Consider the following 21,498-nt stretch of genomic DNA (forward strand, 5'->3'; position numbering starts at 1 on the left):
AGTTAAGTGACATAATTGAATTTTTTTAGTTTAGTGGTAAGAATAAAATTTACCTAATAATTTAATGACTACAACTTTAATTTATCTAAAAATTTAAAATCGAATAACCAAAACAGAAACACCTCTAAAGTTGGGTCGCTAAAAAGGTAGATTACCTAGAGAGTTATCTACATTAGAAATGTTCATAATCGAATACTCGGGATTTTTGGGTACTAATTTGTTGACCCATGTCTTGGGGGTAGTCACAAAACTCGTGTACCCATATTTTCAGGTTATGTGTACCTGATTCATGTTTATTTTAGTTTTTTCTTTAAATTATATTAACTTTAAAAAAATATTCACATAAAAATTGATGCAGGGGGATCCGAGACAGATGATGCTGAGCTGTCAGATTGCACCTTGATGGCGCTGAGATACCATGAATTGGCAGATCAGCGCAAAGGCGGGAATGATTGTGACATGTTTCATTGGGGTCGTTTTGAGTATGTTTCAGTCTTTTGGCCATACTTTGGCTACAGGTGTCAGAATCGCGCATAAGACCCAATCCGGAAAGCTCTTTCGACGACACGCTCCAGATCGAGCTAAGCCATGTGGCCTTTTTTCAACCTCAAATTCTGCCATTTTCCCCTCCGAATCACTAGAATTAGATTTTTTACTATTTATGGTAATATTTCGATGTCATTAGGAAGTCAATTTAAATCCGATTTAGGTTGGATTTTTTGGAGATTGCTTATTTTATTTCGAATTTCAATTTAGAGTGATTTTCGGGATTTTGTTATTTTTGGTAAAATTCGAATAAAGACGATTTTTGGCTATAACAGTCGGATTGTGGATGATTTGGATTGTTGATTTGATAATATTTATTAAACCCTAGAGACTTTTTTTTCTTTGGATTTTTTTGGGCGAATTTTCTCTTGTGAATCATCTGTTGGAGCGCTTGCAGGATAATCACTATTATGTCTGGCGTCAGTTGGTGTCAGAGCTTCAACATCTTCCTGGGAAATTTCACCAGTTTTAATGGTTGGAGGTCGTGGTCGTGGTCGTCGTGAGCAGGTTCCGAATGAGAAAGCCCAACGCCGTGATCGCAACGTTCAGGATGTGATGATTGCGGATTTACAGAGGCAAGTCGCAGAATTAACCCAGCGCCTGGCGGCACAGGATTTCGAGGATCGTGAGGCCTCTGATCACGATACCAATTCCGCTTTCGAAAACCCATATCACAATCGTGCTCTATTCCGGGAACACCGTGGTCAGGAAGAGCGTCATGGAGACCTCGGTTTTCGGGTCGATCTCCCTGAGATTTCTGGTACGTTACAAGCCGAGGGATTCATGGATTGGATTAATGAAGTAGAGCGTATTTTTGAATATAAAGAAGTCCCTGATCGTGTGAAAGTGAAACTGATCGCCATCAAACTCAAGGGTAGAGCATCTGCGTGGTGGGAACAATTGCGACGTTCACGAGAAAGACAGGGCAAGGCCAAGATTATTGATTGGGAGAAGATGAAGAAGAAGATGAAGGGTCACTTTCTTCCCTTCGGCTACACGCAAACCTTGTTTCAGCGACTTCATGCGTTGAGGCAGGGCGCACGATCAGTCGATGATTACACGGAAGAGTTTTACCAATTGGTCGCCCGGAACGATTTATCTGAGACAGAGGAGCAAATGGTGGTGCGGTATTTGGGGGGTTTACAGCCCTTACAAGATGTCCTCTGCCTTCATTCACTGTGGAGTGTTTCGAAAGCTTACCAGCGTGCACTTGCTGTTGAAAAACAGTAAAACAGGAGACCAGTGATCAAGAACGATCACAACAGTCGACTAGTTTGTCCTCAGGATTCTCGTCCTGCTCAACAGCCACTGCAGGGTAATTCTAACCCTACTATTAGATGTTTTCGTTGTGGTGAACAAGGGCATAGGGCGACTGATTGCAGGAAGCCTGCTAGTCAAAAGGGCAAAAATTTGTTGATTGAGGAAAATACGGAAGACGAGACTGAGGAGATTGGCGAACCCGTGTATGACGATGATGAGATGATGTGTTGTATGGAGATGGTCATGAGACTCTGGTCGTTCGCAAGAGTCTACTTACTCCCAAGGGCGATTCAGGGGACGATTGGTTGAGAACCAATATTTTCCACACGACCTGCACAGTTGCAGATAAAGTCTGCAAAATGATCATTGACAGCGTCAGTTGTGAGAATGTAGTGTCCAAGAAGGTTGTCCAGAAATTGCAGTTGAAGACGGATCGTCATCCTAAGCCAAGTGTCATGGCTAAATAAAGGCAGTGAGGTAACAGTGATAGGCGATGCCTCGTGTCTTTTTCAATTGGTAGAAAATATTTTGATAATGCCTGGTGTGATGTTGTGTCTATGGATGGGTCATATATTGTTGGGTCGACCTGGCAGTATGATCACAGTGTTCATGATGGACGGAGAATACATATTCCCTTAGCATCAAGGGAAAAAAGATTATGTTGGCACCCCGACAGGAAGGACTCACTCCTACCCCAGTAACCCATAATACTACTCTGCTTTCTATGTCCAGGTTTTTAGATGAGATTGAACATGGTGACGTGGTCTATGCCTTACTACCTTGCGAGAACAATGAAGTAGACTTGGATGAATATTTACCAGTAGAGGTGCAGCGGGTGCTAGTAGAATTCTCTAACTTGATGCCAGAGGATCTTCCTCCTGGGCTACCACCTATTAGGGATATTTAGCATCAAATTGACCCAAGTTGACCTTAAGAGTGGTTACCACGAAATCAGAATAAGACCTGGAGATGAGTGGAAGACGGCGTTTAAAATGCCACAAGGGTTGTATGAGTGGATGGTCATGCCTTTCGGGCTATCCAATGCGCCCAGTACGTTCATGAGATTTATGCATCAGGTCTTACGGCCTTTTATGGGGAAATTTGTTGTAGTTTACTTCGATGATATCCTCGTTTATAGTCCGACATGGACTTCACACTTCGATCACCTCCGTTCTGTTTTTGAGATGTTGAAAATGGAGTGCTTGTTTGTCAATCAAAAGAAGTGTTCTTTCTTCACTACTTCTGTGACTTTTCTTGGTTTTGTTGTGTCTACTGATGGTGTTCATGCAGATCAGTCAAAGGTAGATGCAGTCTTGGAGTGGCCCAGACCAAAGACCTTACATGACATCCGAAGTTTCCATGGCTTGGCGTCTTTTTACCGCCGATTCATTAGAAATTTTAGTACTCTGATCGCCCCTATCACAGAGTGCCTCAAGGGGCGTGATTTCCAGTGGTCTGAGGCAGAGGCCATTTTTCAACTGGTCAAGCAGAAGATAACCGAGGCTCCAGTTTTGGCACTTCTAGATTTTGACAAAGTGTTCGAGGTAAATTGTGATGCATCTGGCGTTGGCATTGGTGGTGTTCTGAGTCAGGCAGGTCGTCCGGTTGCTTTTTTCAGTGAAAAACTATCGGGATCAAAGAAAAATTATTCCACTTATGATCTGGAGTTCTATGCCATAGTTCAGTCCCTGAAGCATTGGCATCACTACCTAGTACAGAAGGAGTTTATTCTGTTTACCAATCATGAGGCCTTGAAGTACATCAATGGACAACACAAGCTGAGTAGACGTCATGCCAAGTGGGTGGCATACTTGCAAGAATTCACTTTTACGCTGAGGCACCAAGCAGGGAGTTTGAACCGCGTCGCAGATGCTCTGAGCCGTCGTACCTTACTTCTCACCACCATGAGTACTAAAGTTGCAGGCTTTGAGACGTTCACAGATATGTATGCAACTGATCCTTCCTTTGGAATGATATTTCAGGAGGTAACTGAGGGTCACCGTCATGATTTTGTTTTGCATAATGGGTATCTGTTTCGTGGATTACAGTTGTGCATTCCAGATTGTTCATTGAGGCAGCAAATTATAAGTGAACTCCATAATGAGGACATTTTTGGCCGAGATAAGACCTTGGCCCTTATCTCTTCTGACTTTTATTGGCCCAAGTTGACTAGTGATGTGGCCCATTATGTGGACCATTGTTATGTGTGCCAGCGATCTAAGGGAGTTCTCACCAATGCGGGCTTGTACACTCCCTTACCTGTTCCTGAAGCTCCTTGGTTCGATGTCAGCATGGATTTTGTACTAGGCTTACCCCTCACCCAAAGGGCCTCGGATTCTATCTTTGTTGTGGTTGACAGGTTTTCCAAGATGGCTCATTTTGTAGCTTGCAGAAAGACTATGGATGCTGACCGGATTGCCCATCTCTATTTCAAGGAGATTGTGCGTTTATGGTGTTCCTCGATCCATCACTTCAGATCGTGATACTAAGTTCATCAGTCATTTCTGGAAGAGCCTGTGGGGGAAACTGGGAACGCAGTTGAATTTCAGTAGCGCCTACCAGCCCCAGACGGATGGCCAGACAGAGGTGGTGAACCAAAGTTTGGGAAACCTCTTGAGGTGTTTGGCAGGAACGAAGCCAAAGCAGTGGGATTTGGCATTGCTTTAGGCAGAATTTGCCTACAACAGATCAAAAAATAGAACCACAGGTTTAAGCCCATTTGAGATTGTCTATGGTCAGAACCCATCCGGGGTGCTGGACTTAGCCCCTATTCCACGTATAGGTCATTTCAGTCCTAAAGCAGATGAGATGGAAAATTATCTTCGGGGTATCCATGAGCAAGTGAAACAAACCATTCATGAGAGCAATACCAAGTACAAGACTCGGGTCGACAATCATCGTCGTCAGGTACTTTTTGATGTTGGTGATTTTGTTTGGGTTGTATTAACTCGTGATCGTTTTCCTGTTGGTGAGTATACTAAGCTTAAGGATCGGAAGATTGGACCTTGTGAGGTCGTGCAGAAGATCAATGATAATGCTTACAGGTTGCGCCTTCCCAGCCACTTGAAGACTTCTGATGTCTTTAATGTGAAGCACCTGAGTCATTGTTTTGTGGATTCTGATGACATTACTCTGAACTCAAGGACGAGTTCTTTCCAACCCGGGGTGACTGATGCAGGGAGATCCGAGACAGATGATGCTGAGCTGTCAGATTGCACCTTGATGGCGCTGAGATACCATGAATTGGCAGATCAGCGCAAAGGCAGGAATTGATTGTGACATGTTCCTCATTGGGGTCGTTTTGAGTATGTTTCAGTCTTTTGGCCATAACTTTGGCTACGGGTGTCAGAATCGCGCATAAGACCCTAATCCGGATCACTAGAATTAAATATTTTTTACTATTTATGGTAATATTTCGATTGTCAATTAGGAAGTCAATTTAAATCCGATTTAGGCTGGATTTTTTGGAGATTGCTTATTTTATTTCGAATTCCAATTTAGAGTGATTTTCGGGATTTTTCTATTTTTGGCAAAATTCGAATAAAGACGATTTTTAGCTATAACAGTCCGGCTTGTGGACTGATTTTGGATTGTTTGATTTGATAATATTTTATTAAACCCTAGAGACTTTTTTTTTCTCTGGATTTTTTTGGGCGAATTTTCTCTTGTGAATCATCTGTTGGAGCGCTTGTAGGATAATCACTATTCTGTCTGGCGTCAAAAATTCATAAAAATTAAAATTTAATAGTATATAGTACACAATTCACACACGAATAGTTTAAAAATCCAAAATAAATTAGGAAGAAATAAAACTAAATTTTGAATGTTTTGAAGTTAAAAGAAGTAATTTAAAATATTATGGTGTAAAAGTATGAGATATTAAGAGTTTAAAATGTTGGTATGAATTAAATTAGGAATTTGAAATAAAATAAAAATAAAAAAAAGAATCGAGTACGAGTACGAGTAGTCAAGTATCCGATTAAGAGAAATTTTATGATTCTGGCCCGATTCAAAAAAAAAAAAAAACTGAGTATCCAACCCGTAATTCGGATAATTATATTATATATACTCAATAATTTTTAATCAGATCGGTGAGTGGACGGATGAAATAATTCAGGTGAAATATTTTTGAACTCATTTAATCCATATACAGTTATACACGATTTGTTATCTGAATTTTCCACGTTTTCCTTAATTTCTGTGAAACAAAAACGCGTGGCAAAGGCCACACAAATTCTCCCCTTGCTACTCCTTCCACACACGCAGATATATAATATAAACGATGTGATTACAGAGAGCACAAAATTTTGGTGTTACTAATCAGTTAGAAAGATAAAATTTTGGTGTTGGTCAGGCTAAGCTTGTGGAATTTGGTGTGTAGTCTCGTCGTCTTCAATCTTTCATTTTTTTGTTTGTTGAAGTTCTGTTTTCTGCAACAAAAGTTCAACAAAAATGTCTTCTGCTGCAATTTCCTTCGTTTCAAGCCCAAATTCACTTAGCCTCGCCCATATTTGGTGTGTAGTCTCGTCGTCTTCAATCTTTCATTTTTTTGTTTGTTGAAGTTCTGTTTTCTGCAACAAAAGTTCAACAAAAATGTCTTCTGCTGCAATTTCCTTCGTTTCAAGCCCAAATTCACTTAGCCTCGCCCATGTGTTCCGAACTAAAACAAATCCAATATTCAGTTGCAGAGTCCCTCGTTTCAGGCCGCAGTCTCTTAGCAGTTTCTTCATCAGAATCCCATTTGGGTCCTTTAAGAAGCCCTCCTTTTTGACTTCCTCAAACCGCTTCTCTCCCGTCATGAAATGGCAGGATTGCTCGTACTGTTTCAGAATCTTCGTCTCTTTCCTTGTTTTCACAGCCAAAACACGTTTGGATTGAATTTGTTTCTTGATTGAATTCAGGGTAAAAATGGAGATCGATGTCCCCGCCTCTGTGGCCTACAATTTGTACTCTGATCGTGAAGCAATTCCCAATTGGATGCCGTTCGTTTCTTCCGTCAAGGCAAGTATGCATTTGGGGTCTGGCTATTTTACTTGGATTCTTGAATTCTCAAGTATTTTCAAATTTCAACACATATTTGATGTAATTGTTTGATTCTTTGTATTTTTCTTCTTCTTCTTCGAACTAGGTATTAGAAGACAAGCCTGATTTGTCACGGTGGTTCGTGAAATATGAAGCATTTGGTCGTAGTATTGAATACTCTTGGCTTGCTAAAAATCTGCAGGTATGGATCAAAATCATATGATTATCTCTGTTCATATGCTTGTTAACCGATTCAAGTGGGTGTATATTTTCTTATGCAGCCCATCCCCAATCAGAAAATTCACTGGACATCTTTGGAAGGACTTGGTAACAGGTAAACAGAGGACTTGAAATTGTGTTTGTTGACTCATCGAAGCAAATATGAACAGTCAAATTTGCATTCTGCAGTGTCAATTATCTTTTGTTTTATATGTAACATGAATATGTCGAGTTATGTTTCTGCTTCACCGTCCTTTTGTTTCATGTGATGAGAAAGTTGGATCGTTTGATTATTTCCTTATCAACCTTGTGTTTTTTTTAATCATTCAACTCGATCTGACGATATAATCTTAACGAATTGGTTTAACATCGCAGGGGTTCTGTTCGATTTTATCCGAAAGGTCCCTCCTCGTGCTTAATAGTCGTGAGCTCACTTCTCACTATATTTTCATCTGATGATTTGCTGTTTTCACTGTTATTGTTTCCTTAAAACTCATGAAACTCCATTCTATCATATTTCCTTATTGCCAACATTTATATTAGTTTATGAGCACATGAAACCTGTGAACTGCTATTACTTTGAATTGCTCTCACTAGCTCTGCATTTTTCCCTTTTGCAGCTGAGTATTTCATATGAAGTTCCTCAACTCCTGATTCCGGTCGCATCGGTAAGCATTATTTTTCATCGAGGCGGAAAAATTGAAGCTACTAATGTTCTAACTTGATGTATAGCAGAAAAAGACAATTCTCCATTTAGTTTTTTATTGCTCATTATAGAGCTAACATGAAGTAATCTATCATTTTCCCTCTGATCATATGTGTTCAGTTGCTTCAACCTTTCATGGAAAATTTACTCAAACAAGGGATGGATCGGTTTGCAAAATTTGCTAAAAGCTCAAGCTCAACAAGGTAATCATCTCACCTGGGTGGGGTGATAGTTGTTCTGATGTGAAAGTTCACCCATATGCAATCCCTATATCCATTGCGTAAGACAATGAAAGAGTCTTTCTTGTATAGTTCTTATCTTCTTAAAATATATGTAGTTTTTTTTGGTGAGTGAGTCACCCTATTGGGATTTCTTGCGTACACAAGGACTTGAACTCGAGATTTTATTTAAGCGATATCAAGTTTCTTACCACTTGAACCATGTTGGTAGATTTTATGATATATTAAATTAATAGAAAAAAATACTTGCAAATGCAATTTTTTGGGTAATTTACCCAAATAAGCCGAGAGGAATTGCATTTTGATATTTAGTTCTAAGAAATGACGTATTTAGGTAAATTAGCCAATTTTTGTGTGGAAGAGGCTTGTGTATAAATGCTTTCCATTTTTCATCGAATAAGATATGTCATCTTCATATTTTGCATTTGGTTTATGGAAAGGAATTAATTGCATTATATATACCCAAACTACTTTTTAAATTGGATAGGGTAACATTTTAAGTTAAAATCGAAAAATGTTATTTTCTTCGTAATATTTTTAGTTGCAACTGAAAATATTATAAATTTGTATAATTTTTTCGGTTGTAAGTCCTAAACTCTTACAATATAACTTTTCGATTACAACGCAAAATTTTACAAATTTGTATAATTTTTTAGATTTAACAAAATATCTTTTTAGATTAAAAACCATCTTAAACTGGTATTAAATTAGATTGTCGTACAATAAAATTACCCAAATCAAAGTCCAATGTCAGCTGCGTATTGAATTTTCCGTGTTTCTTCTTGATCCGTGTAGGAAGGATAAAACAATACTCAATTTCATGTTTAAAATGTGTGGCTTTAGGAAAATATCATCAATCTGATCATAATTCTTAACAAAGTTATTTAGGGACGAGGATAAAGAATTTATTAGGCGACCTCAATAATATAATAGAATATTGTTAATTTGACCTCCACACAATTTTTAAAAATTTATATTAATTATATATATATTCTTAATTAAATCTCTCCCATCAATTTTAAAAAATCACATTAAACCTCTTAAAGTTTTAAAATTTTTAGTTAGATTCCAATATTTTTGAAAAATAATATAAACTGAACCCTTCAGAATTTTTAAAATTTTTAAATAAAAATAAATTTTAAAAAATTATAATTTAAACTTTTAAAATTTTCAAAATATTTAATTTGACCTCCATTGTCAACAATAGCGGAAAACAATAGAAGCTAGTGGGGTTACGTCACCTCAAAATTTTAAAAATAATAATTTAAACTTTTAAAATTTTTAAATATTAAATTTGGCCTCCACACAATTTTTAGAAATTCATATCAATCTTTATTTTTTTAAAAATATTTTTAATTAAATCTCTCTCTTAAATTTAAAAAAATATCATTAAGGCTCTCAAAATTTTAAAAATTTTAGTTAGACCCCAATTTTTTTTAAAAAAAACTTATAAACTAAACCCTTCAAATTTTTTAAAAGTTTTAATTTAAACTTCTATTTTTTTAAGATTTTAAGGTGGTTCCCAAACTCTATCATTAAATTTCGCCACTGGTTGTCAATATATTAAAAAGAATTTTAAAAAAATAATACTTTATAATCACCAAAACTATTAAAAGAAAAATAACAACAATCTTAAAACCATCTTGAACTCAAATTTTTAAAAAAAATTACTTTTTATCAATTCAGATAGGATCGAAACCTATTATGACTGAATCATTTTGTCATACATAAAATTACTAAAAGAAAGGGTAAACTACATATTTAGTCACCCAATTATTCTTGTGGTTCTCTTTTGATCATTTAACTATTTTTTTAAATCATACCTAACTTTACGTTTTGGTTCAATTTTGGTCACATGTCATTAAAAAAATAAAACTATTGACATGAAATATTTTTATTTTTTTAATGATTATGTGAAATTACCTCATGGTGACACATTAGCATTACTGTTAATTTTTTGTCATGATTTTCCCTGAATTAAACTATGTTATGTTATAAATAAACATTTATATTAGGTTTCTCTTATTATAATTAATGTATAATAACATTAAGTTTAATGTGGTTCTAGTAACCTATGCTTTTAGTTCCTATATAAGGATTGTACAAGCTTATGACATATGAGCAATGAAAGATTATAACCCACTCACATTATGTTCTATACTTGTGTATAATTTCGTAACATGTTATCAGCACGAGCGCTCTAATTAGTATAACAATCTTGTATTTTGGTTGGCCTAAATCAAGAAGAAAATTTTTAAATCAATTCAAAGACACTAAGTTTTCTATAGCATTCAAACGAGCTATGTAATAGATTTATGATGATATTCTCATGTGTATATGCCTATGTAAAAGATATTACGTTAATATGGTTAATGTCTACTTTAATATGGTTAATGTCTACTTTAATATGGGTAATGTCTAAAAGCTTACATGTATAATTTTTAAGAATTTTTTCGAAATTTTTTGGACATCCTACGACGCCGCACACGCCGCATCTGTACGTGGGGGAAGTCTTGCAAATGGAGGACAGGCTGTCCGACCCGACCCGGTCCGACCTAACCCGGTTCGACCCGAGCCGACCAAGCCGCCTGGACTGAACCGTTGACTTTTCCGTTGACATGCCGTTGACTTTTTCTGGGTATACCTATCCTGACATTTTTTGACATCCTGAGTTCATTTTTGGGGTCTGCTTCGCCAAATTTGAACCCGATTAGCTGTTTTCACTAATTTATCACTCGATTCGATCCGTTTTTTCGAAATTAAGCTCCGTTTTTGATGAAATTTCTATTGTTATGTATTTGAGGATTTATTGGAAGTTGAATTAAAGATCAAGGGCGTTCTAATGGAATATAATGGTCTATCTGCGGCATAAAAATCGGGAAAATTATTAACTAATTTATCACTCGATTCGATCCGTTTTTTCGAAATTAAGCTCCGTTTTTGATGAAATTTCTATTGTTATGTATTTGAGGATTTATTGGAAGTTGAATTAAAGATCAAGGGCGTTCTAATGGAATATAAATGGTCTATCTGCATGGCATAAAAATCGAGGAAATATATTAATACCTCTTTATGCTTTATGAAATATGTTGATAATAGATAAATGCATGGATATATATATATATATGATTGGTATATTATGCATGTTTAATTATGGATGGATTCGAACTGAATACGGTTTCAGTGATAAATTACGAAAATACCCTTATGTTGTAAAAAGACAAGAATTGACCATGTAAGTTGGATAAGAGGTTTGTTAAGGAATAATTTACAGTTTAGAAATTATCTGGTTATGAAATTACGAAAATGCCATTGAGAGGTAAAAATAGTTTGAGTTCACTCTAAATGAGAAATTAATCTGAGACTTTGTACTTAAACCGATAAATTACTAAATTAATTGTTGAGATCCTACTTTTGTATGGAAAATTCATGATAATTCGTTAGTAACATCTGAAAAGACTTTTAACCTGAAAATCTCGAGTTATGAGTAAATATCTGAAGAATAATTTATCGAGGGTGCTTTTCTGTCAGAATTGTTCGAAGGCAATAGAGTAAATGATATGTTTGAGTTAAATAATAAGACATGACAGAAGAAAATGATTTAAATACATTGGATCTGTAAAATGACTAAAATACCCCTTAAATGGAAATGACTCAAGAATATCACCAAGGCCAAGAATAAATGGATATCCTCAAGCTTTGAAATGAGTGGAAAAACATTGAGCACCAAAATAACCAAAATGCCCTTATGGACTAGACTAAGTAAATGTTTTGGATTAATTAAGAAATCCAAATAAACATAGGTGTTGTACTACCCCTAAAAGTTATAGAACACAACTTAAGTGAGTAGATCAACTCTAATGCTATATCAATACCTGAATGGCATAGATATCACTTGAATGCGTATTCGTCTTCTCAAGTTTGGCTCGATGATAATTCTAGAAGTACTTGGCTCAACTCAACTCTAGAGCGCATTCAGTACTAAGAAGTGGATATTCGTGAGACAAATTAACTGCGAATACCAAATGACTCTATTATATGACTAAATTGAACTGAAAGGAAACACAATATGTATATGAAATTCAGAAACGTCTTAATTAATCTAGAAAACTCAGAAGTAACCGAGATAAATTTGATTGCCAAACGAACTAAGTAACCTCAATGAATGAGGATTAAATAGGTGATTGGATGAGTCTTGAAACAATGTTGAACTTACATGATGAATTGTCCTTATAAATTATGAACCATAAATTCAGTACGTCAACATTTCCTGATATAGTTGAAAAATGGAAATGAAATAAAGACCAATAGAATATATGTTCGTCTCCTTAAGATCTATTCGATGAAGATTCTGATGGCGATCAATGGACAAGAATTGTTAGTATTAAAGAGTGAATACCCTGGAAGGGCATTGAATGGTCTTAACGACATGCATTAGTCTGGGAGTTGTGTAACTTGAGTTGTTTGATAATCCGATTGATCAACATATATTGTAAATGTCTTGAATCTTCGTTTCTATATTTTCATCTCAAATCACTTCAGTCATGTCTGAACACGCAAGTAACGTAGAAGGAAAATATTTCGAATACCCCATTTGGTTCAATTGGGCTGAAATCTTATGAATTCAAAGTATGTTCCTGAATACCCCTGATTGTTTGGGTAATGGAATCACTTTCAGTAAATCTGAATCTAGAATTATTCTGTATAAAGGTTCTTGAACACTTTCCTGATGCACATGAATCATAGTGGAATTCTAAAGTATCAACCTTAAATGTCTGATTAGATCGGTTAGAGATTGACTCTCTTCAGTAGGATCTTGTTCCTGGAATCCTATCAAATTTCAGAAGTTTCATGTTATCCATACTGATAACTACAAAATGCCTCTGAAAAATACTTGGATTCTCTAGTGTGTTCCCGATATATTAATAAATTGTTTTATTGTTTTAACATGTGGTACACTGAAATCTATGGTTACTGTTTTATGATGCACCGACTTAATGGTGATGGCTTATGGAATTGTATCACTGTATAAAGTGTATCTTGGAGATAATGATTTATAAAGTACATATCTGATCAAGATGGAAAATTTTTATGGACCTAATGTGACTCTTGGGTAGGCTCTACGGCCCTGAGATCATTCTCGGGTAGGCCTTGCGGCCCTAAGATGTGTTCTTAGATAGGCCCCGAAACTTTTTTGGATAGGCTTTCAGGCCCTAAGATGTTCTTTAGGTTAACTCTTTATACAATGGTTTTAAACTATGAGTTTAAAAAGCTCCACTACAGTATGATTTATGAGATTTACTGAACTATCATTTGATTAGTGTACCTATTATGATTTTATCGTATTGTTGGAACACACTAGACATTCTATTCAATCTCATAAAAATGTCATACTATGAACGCGTCCTATGATATAAGATCTTCATGGTTACTACTCGATGAACTACTAGTGGAACCCCAGATTATTCCGAACACTGGTATACGTCTGTTTCAATAAGGAAATTATATGGCTTTCCATTTATCTACATGTCCTATAGCATAATCTGGTAGTTCCGTATTACTGAGCATTTCAAAGCTCACTCTGTTACTCACCATTGTAGGTTAAAAGAATTGTACTAGTGCATCTATTGATTTCAGTAAGGGAGTTCTTCCGACGTTGCTTACAGAGTATGGTACATGTGATTAGGGGGCATGTATGTTGTATTTTGTTTTATATACGAGTCTGAAATCTGTTTTATTTCTGAATATTTGTAAAGTCTACTTTTTTATTTATAAATGATTTTATGAGTTTACATGTTTCAATAAAAGTTTTAAATTTTTTGAGATTTTTACAGTGGGTCGCTCATGTGGCCCTAATGTGACACCCTGGATCGGATCGGGTTATCCGCATCAGTCTGAGGGGGTTACATTTTTTATACATCAAAAATTTTAAAAATAAATTGAATCAAATTGGGTGACCAACTCATAACAAAAACTTAATTTTAGTGATGATTTTAAAGGAAAAAAGTTGGGTAACTCAAACAGAACCGTATAAATAGTTGAGTAACTAAATATGTAATTTACCCGTGTGTTTTTTGATAGTGTTAATGGTTTGGGGCAAATGAGGTAACAATTTAAATTTTAGGGGGCAAAACGTTTTGAAAAACACTTTAAGGAACAACTTGGTAAAAAAGTATAGTTTAGGGGCAATGGTGCATTTAAGCCTATAAAATTATAGGTTGAATTTTCGTGTGAATAGCCAAGTTAAAACAAAAATATTGAAATATGTCAAGAATTTTTTTTATAATAAATGATTATTAATTTTTGATCTCTATTTTAAAAGATATAAAATTTCATCCATGATACTTTGAAAATCTTTGTATACATACTCCATAGGATTTTTTTCTCCGCTCCATTCCCTTTTTTTTCTTCACTGATGGCGACACTAGTCTTAATATTGATTTTCTATCGTCGATATTTCTTACTTTTCTCTTATTTTTTATATTACATCATTGCTTCCCTTTTTATTTTTAATTTTTAATAGTTTCACTTTTATGACACTTTTTTCTTTGCCTTTTGGTACAATTTCAATCGTTCTGCCGTTATTTTCGTTTTTATCTTTTTCTCAGGGTTGAATTTGACGACACATCAAATAATCAATATGGTGCTTATTTATTATTCTGATAATATTTCATACTTTGGACCATCAGATTAAATTAGGATGCACGATAACATTCCTGACTAGACTTTGCCACCCATCCGAAGAGTCTTTGATCCAATTTTTCAATTAGATACCTATAGGTAGCCTTAGGTGGTGTTTTTTTTTGCAGAGGTAAAAGGTCTGCAGTCTGCTAACCACATCTGCAGGCATCTGCAGCAGAAGAGGTGAACCAAAAGTCTACAGTCTGCAAGAAGAAGACTGTTTGTTTTTTTAACATTTGCAGACTGCTAAAATGAACTGAAATATAAATAAACTGATTTTTTAAACTTAAAAGTGTTTTGCAATACTGAGATTTAAATAATTTTAGTTTTACAATACTGAAATTTAAATAATCCATACAACTACAATAATAAATTATTTAAAATAAATCAATCCATATTTTAAAATAAATCAATCCATACTAATAAATTATTTAAAATAAATCAATCCATACAACTACAATAATAAATCAATTCATATTTTAAAATAAATCAATCCATACTAATAATTATTTAAAATAAATCAATCCATATTTTAAAATAATCAATCCATTAATAAATTATTAAAATAAATCAATCCATACAACTACAATAAAAATCAATCCATATTTTAAAATAAATCAATCCATACTAATAAATTATTTAAAATAAATCAATCCATATTTTAAAATAAATAAATTCATACTCTTAAATTATTTAAAATAAATCAATCCATATTTTAAAATAAATCAATACATACTAATAAATTATTTAAAATAAATCAATCCATACTAATAAATTATTTAAAATAAATCAATCCATACTAATAAATTATTTAAAATAAATCAATACATACTAATAAATTATTTAAAATAAATCAATCTATACAACTACAATAATAAATCAATCAATATTTTAAAATAAGTCATCCATACTAATAAATTATTTAAAATAAATCAATCCATACAACAACAATAATAAATCAATCCATATTTTAAAATAAATCAATCAATACTAATAAATTATTTAAAATAAATCAATCCATACAACTACAATAATAAATCAATCCATATTTTAAAATAAATCAATCCATACTAATAAATTATTTAAAATAAATCAATCCATACAACTACAATAATAAATCAATCCATACTAATAAATTATTTAAAATAAATCAATCCATACTAATAAATTATTTAAAATAAATCAATCCATATTTTAAAATAAATCAATCCATACTAATAAATTATTTAAAATAAATCAATCCATACAACTACAATAATAAATCAATCCATATTTAAAATAAATCAATCCATACTAATAAATTATTTAAAATAAATCAATCAATACAACTACAATAATAAATCAATCCATATTTAAAATAAATCAATCCATACTAATAAATTATTTAAAATAAATCAATCCATACAACTACAATAATAAATCAATCCATATTTTAAAATAAATCAATCTATACTAATAAATTATTTAAAATAAATTAATCCATATTTTAAAATAAATCAATCCATACTAATAAATTATTTAAAATAAATCAATCCATATTTTAAAATAAATCAATCCATACTAATAAATTATTTAAAATAACTTATTTTAAAATAAATCAATCCATATTTTATAATAATTTATTTTAAAATAAATTATTTTATAATAAATTATTTAAAATAAATTATTCTAAAATAAATAACCTTATTAAATTATTTAAAATTATTTTAATAAATAACCATATTTTATAATTGTTCTTGAAGAAGTTTGAAGACCTTTGAAGACATAAAACCATGTCTGCACCAATAAGAGCTCGCGCAGATGTTAGAAGAGCTTCTGTCTTATAAAAAACAAACGGTCTGCGAAGCCTAATGTCTGCGCGGCGCAGACATAAGAGGTTTGAAGAGGTGGAACAATGAAAACAAACACATGATTAGTCACCCTTTTATGAAGTAAAAGCAGACCCATGTATTTTCCCAGATTAAGAACTGCCTCAACCAAAGCATTGAGCTATTACATTCCTCCTAGTAACACCACAATTTTCGGAGAAAAATATTTGTGTTTTTGCTTTACTTATTCGATGGCAAGAAGAAACACATAAATTTTCAACCATCACCTGATCCGTGGAAGCTTCGGCAAAAAGAACTAGATCATCAACAAATAACAAGTGAGAAATTGCGGGACCATTTTGAGAGGGGTGGATTTGTCACCAAGACCCGGAATTAACACAATCGTTAATTGCATGAGACAAATGCTTCATACGTAACACAAATAGATTCGGTGATAAAGTGTCACCTGGACGAATGCCCCGTGAAGGAGTAAAGCAATCCAAGACATCCCCATTCCACATAACCTGGGTAGAGACAGTCGAAAGTAACACAAAGCATAGTCCAGCTAATGAATCTAGCTGGTAATCCCACTTCCACAAGGGTTTCTTATGGATTCTCATTCTAGTCAGTTATATGTTTTCTAAGATTCACTTTAATTGTCATCCACGCATTGGACCCTTTATTCAAGCTCATGGAATGAATAACTTCTTGGGCTATAATAATATTGTCTGTTATATTTCTCCGTGACACGAAACTCGATTGATTTTGCGAGACCTATTCGAGAAGGAGTTTTAATAAATTAACAAAAAGCTTGGTTATGATTTTATGAAGCACTTTACACAAAAGCTAGAAGGAAGGAACTGTAGTATCCTTTTAGTAACATCAACCAAAACACGAACAAATCATTTTGGTAGAATGCTTTAGAGCAGCTCTTCGTGTCATTGACCCTGAGTATGCATTAAGGTGTAGTGTTAAAAATAGTGCATCTCAGTAGAATTAATTAATATCTATTTACATTTCTATTTTGCTTGGTAAATATTTTGTTCATGAAATCTAGGAATAAGTTATTTAGCTGAAGTCAATAACGTGTTTTATTACTTCCTTAGTTCTCTGAGATAATTAGAGTTCTTTTAGGAACAATTTGTTACGTTTTTCATGTATTTAAACCCATTGTAGCATACTAATAAATTCATAATTTTTCCTCAACTATTTTCTCTTGTTAACTGTAGATTAGTTGCATCTTTGTTTTGTTTTAGATTGCGTTCGTAGATAATTTTCTCGCTTCGCTCGAAGTTGATATATGGTTTTTCAGTGCTCTTTTGGTAACTTTCATTTTCTTTTGTGGTTCGTTTGTCGATGCAGTCAGATCTTTCATATCTATCTTTGTTCGAGCATTTTGGTTGGGTTTTTAAATTTTCCTCATATGGTTTTGTATGATCTCAAGTGAGTAATTTTTTGTATTAATAGTTAGAGAAAAATATCATAATCATATGTTTAGTTTAGAATTATGATTGTAAACATTTATTGTAATTATGAGTGTTTTCCTTTTAATAAAACTAGTGTCCTCTATTCAAAAAAAAATATTTGTATACATGTCGTGTACGGTAGGGTGGCAAGGGACTAGGGTTAGGGATGAGCATGGGTCGGGTTGGGTCGGGTTTTTGGTCCACCCGACCCGACCTGAGAAGAAGGGGACCTCCACCCGTGACCCGACCCGACAAAATTAGTTTTTCACCCGACCCGACCCGACCCGATAGATAGTTTAAAAAATCTGACCTGATCCGACCCGACCCGAAATAATAAAAAAATTATTTTTATTCAATAAAAACAGTGACTAAATTGAAAAAAATAATATATAGAAGGGTATTATTGTAATTATTCCTAAATATATAAGGTAAAATTATATATTTTTCCCGGGTCGGGTCGGATTATTTTCACCCTAAACCCGAATCCGACCCGACCCGAACACCACATAAAAAAAACTCGACCCGACCCGAACCCGAAATATTTTTAGAAAAAATCCGATCCGATCCCGATCGGGTCGGGTCGAAACCCGTCGGGTTCGAGTTAGATGCCCATCCCTAACTAGGGTGCCGCAATTAATGCCGACGAAAGCATCTTAACCATATCCACCACTGAATTGGAGCAATTAAAATATACAAACTTAAGAAGAGATTATTATTATTATTATTATTATTATTATTAATTGTGTGGTTCATTTGTGAATTTTTGAAATTAGGTAATTTATTTGTAATCTAATAATAGGCGTAAACATATTCGTCTGATTTTAGTCACCGATTTTTTTTAAAAAGTAGTTAGTCTTTTTCGTTATCAATCCATTTAATTTTATTCCTTCGACTGTTAGCTCTCGTTAACTCATTAACATAAATATGAGTTGACAATTAACACTACAACAAAATAGGTTTTTAGTGACATTTTTTAGTCATATAGCGGTGTTTTTTAGCATCGCTAAAAACAATTGTAGCGGAAAAAAACGCTGTCAAATGCGCTGTTGAAACTAACGCCGCAAAAGGTATCAACATTTTTAGTCTAAAACGCCGCTAATGGTTATGAGTTTTTACGGCGTTTCTTTCATAAACGCCGCTAAAGATTATGACTTTTAGCGGCGTTTGTTAAGAAATGGAGAAAATAACCTAAGTGACCAAAAATGCCTTATAATATACGATTTTAACCAACTTTTTTTGGATTTGCCAAAATGACCAACTAAATCGCAATGTGATCGATAATTCGCAACGCGATCTCCGGTATCACAAATCAGTTTCCAGATTCACAACGCGATTCTGACTATCGCATTGCGATTTTCCTAATTCGCAATGCGAATACGTAAATCGCAATGCGAATACGTAAATCGCAATGCGAATCGCAACGCGAATTTTACTATCGCAATGCGATTTACATAGCGCCATTCGTATCGCAACGCGTATTTTTTTCAAATTCCAAACACGAATATATTAATATATATCGGAACACTGAACCGTCCACAGTATATCCCGTAATCGCAACTCATAACCTAAAATCCTAAATCACAACTCAATCTCATCTCCATCTCTCACTCTCTAAGGCGACATCCGTCCCCATCTCCGACGAAATCAGTCCCCATCTCCGACGATATCAGTCTCCATCTCCGACGAAATCATTCACGGTCAGAAATGGAAAATCAACCAAATCAACCACCGAGGGTTAGTTTTTTTAATTATTTTTATTTTGAAATTTTTGCATTATTATTAGGTTTTTCATATTGAAATTGATGATAAGTTTACTGGTGTTTTCAATAATAGATTAACCATTTCACTTAGATTGCTTATTAAATTCATTCGATTGTTGCCAATACTGCTAAACTGTTTAGTCTTTAACCTTGTGAAGTTAGTATTTGTCTTTGTTTTGTCTTTTGGTTGAAGTAATGCAATCCATTCAAGTTTCTTTCAATTTTAGTATTTGAAACCGAGAATGACTATCGCAATGCGATTCTGTCGTTGCGATTTTCATTTCGCGTTGCGATTCTTGCGCTGCGATAGTCAAATTCGCGTTGCGATAGTCATTTTCGTGTTGCGATTTTCATTTTTGTGTTGCGATTTTAAGTTTCAGAAACTATTCTTCTTCTGCAAATTGAAACTTGAATGAATTGCATTTCTTCAACCAAAAAACAAAGACAAATACTAAATTCACAGTGTTGCAAATTTTAAGTTTGAAGAATAAACTACTACTCTTTATGTTTATTGTTATTGTTATATCTTCACAGTGTAGTTTTTGGTATATCTAACTTGGTATGTTTATTGTTTTTGCAGAACTTTTATTCGGCTCAATTGACCTTAAGAAATAAAGTAAGCCTGGCCAAAACAATTGCATCGAAGCTTTCACCTGCACAAAGAAAAGTATTTGAGGATACTTGCTTCGGGCCATGGCTGAAAGTACAACATCCGGGTAGAGATGCTATGTTGACCCATCTGTTTCTTCAAACCATGACTAGCGATCTACCAGAGACTATACAACGTCGTGATGAAGAGATACGGTTTGATTTTCCACCGGCGTATACGTGTTTTGGGCGGGAGGAGTTTTGCTTAATCATCGGTCTACGCTTCGGACACGATGATGTAGATCGGTACACTAGACATATTACCCGCCTATCATGGTTTTCCCAGTTTTTTCCTGAGCTGTCAACGGAGAAGCCGAATTTACACGTGGAAGACTTGACGAGATTATTGAATAAGAAAGATGGTTTTACTCAAATGGATGACGTCGATGTTGTTGTCCGAGTATGCCTTCTAATACTTTTGCAAGCCATCTTTTTAGGCAGAGAGGCCCGACAACCTATTCCTAATGATCTAATTAAATTGGTAGAGGACCTAAATGCATGGAACCTGTTTCCATGGGGTTCGTATCTATGGAAAGCTACATGGAATAAGTTGTCGTCTGCCTTTGATGATCGAAAAAGTTTGCGTGGTGAAGGTTCCAAATACACTTTGTCAGGCTTTATTTGGGCCTTTAAGGTAATAATTTTTATATAATGTTTCCAAAATTATAATTAATTCTTTAACAATTACTAATGTTTGTTATTATATTGTTTGTAGATTTGGATATTTGAGGTCTTTCCCGCCATGCAGACATATGCATTAAAAACTTCTAATGATATTCCTAGGGCTATTTCCTGGAAGAGGAAACGGTCCTTGCAACAATGGGAAGATTTACTACCGTATACTACAATAAATAATGTAAGTTAACACAAATACTACCATATATTTATAAACAAATTATTACTAGTACACATTTAACTTTGTTTGAGCTTTTATATTGTTAGGAGGCCAACACTCCATTACAGAGGCTGACACCCATGAAAGCTGAGCTTGCCACTGATTGGTGGCAAGCTAGTAAGCATTTTTTTGATGGAACGGATGATGAGCAGCCACCACTTCGAGAGCCATCACCTCACCCAGAGCCATCACCTGATCGACCCGAATATACACCTCCACAATGAGAGTTATCACCTATTCTGTCACAT

General features: G+C 34.4%; 1 protein-coding gene across 2 annotated transcripts; it reads left to right on the plus strand.

Annotated features, from left to right (window-relative positions):
- Window positions 1–6,321: 6,321 nt before the first annotated feature.
- On the plus strand, window positions 6,322–8,180 carry LOC120165223 (uncharacterized 17.2 kDa protein in melC2-rnhH intergenic region-like). Of its 2 annotated transcripts, XM_039174785.1 has the most exons (7): window positions 6,322–6,623; window positions 6,708–6,807; window positions 6,935–7,030; window positions 7,110–7,162; window positions 7,423–7,471; window positions 7,668–7,715; window positions 7,874–8,180. In XM_039174785.1, exons 1-7 carry the CDS (start codon window positions 6,400–6,402, stop codon window positions 7,958–7,960), a joined length of 657 nt encoding a protein of 218 aa, XP_039030716.1. In that variant the 5' UTR covers window positions 6,322–6,399; the 3' UTR covers window positions 7,961–8,180. The 2 variants fall into 2 exon arrangements, with proteins under 2 accessions (XP_039030716.1, XP_039030717.1); XM_039174786.1 differs by lacking the exons at window positions 7,110–7,162; window positions 7,423–7,471.
- The last annotated feature ends 13,318 nt before the right edge of the window (window positions 8,181–21,498 follow it).

Source organism: Hibiscus syriacus, unplaced genomic scaffold, assembly GCF_006381635.1.
Source record: "Hibiscus syriacus cultivar Baekdansim isolate YM2019G1 unplaced genomic scaffold, ASM638163v2 tig00111582_pilon, whole genome shotgun sequence".
Lineage (NCBI taxonomy): Eukaryota > Viridiplantae > Streptophyta > Magnoliopsida > Malvales > Malvaceae > Hibiscus > Hibiscus syriacus.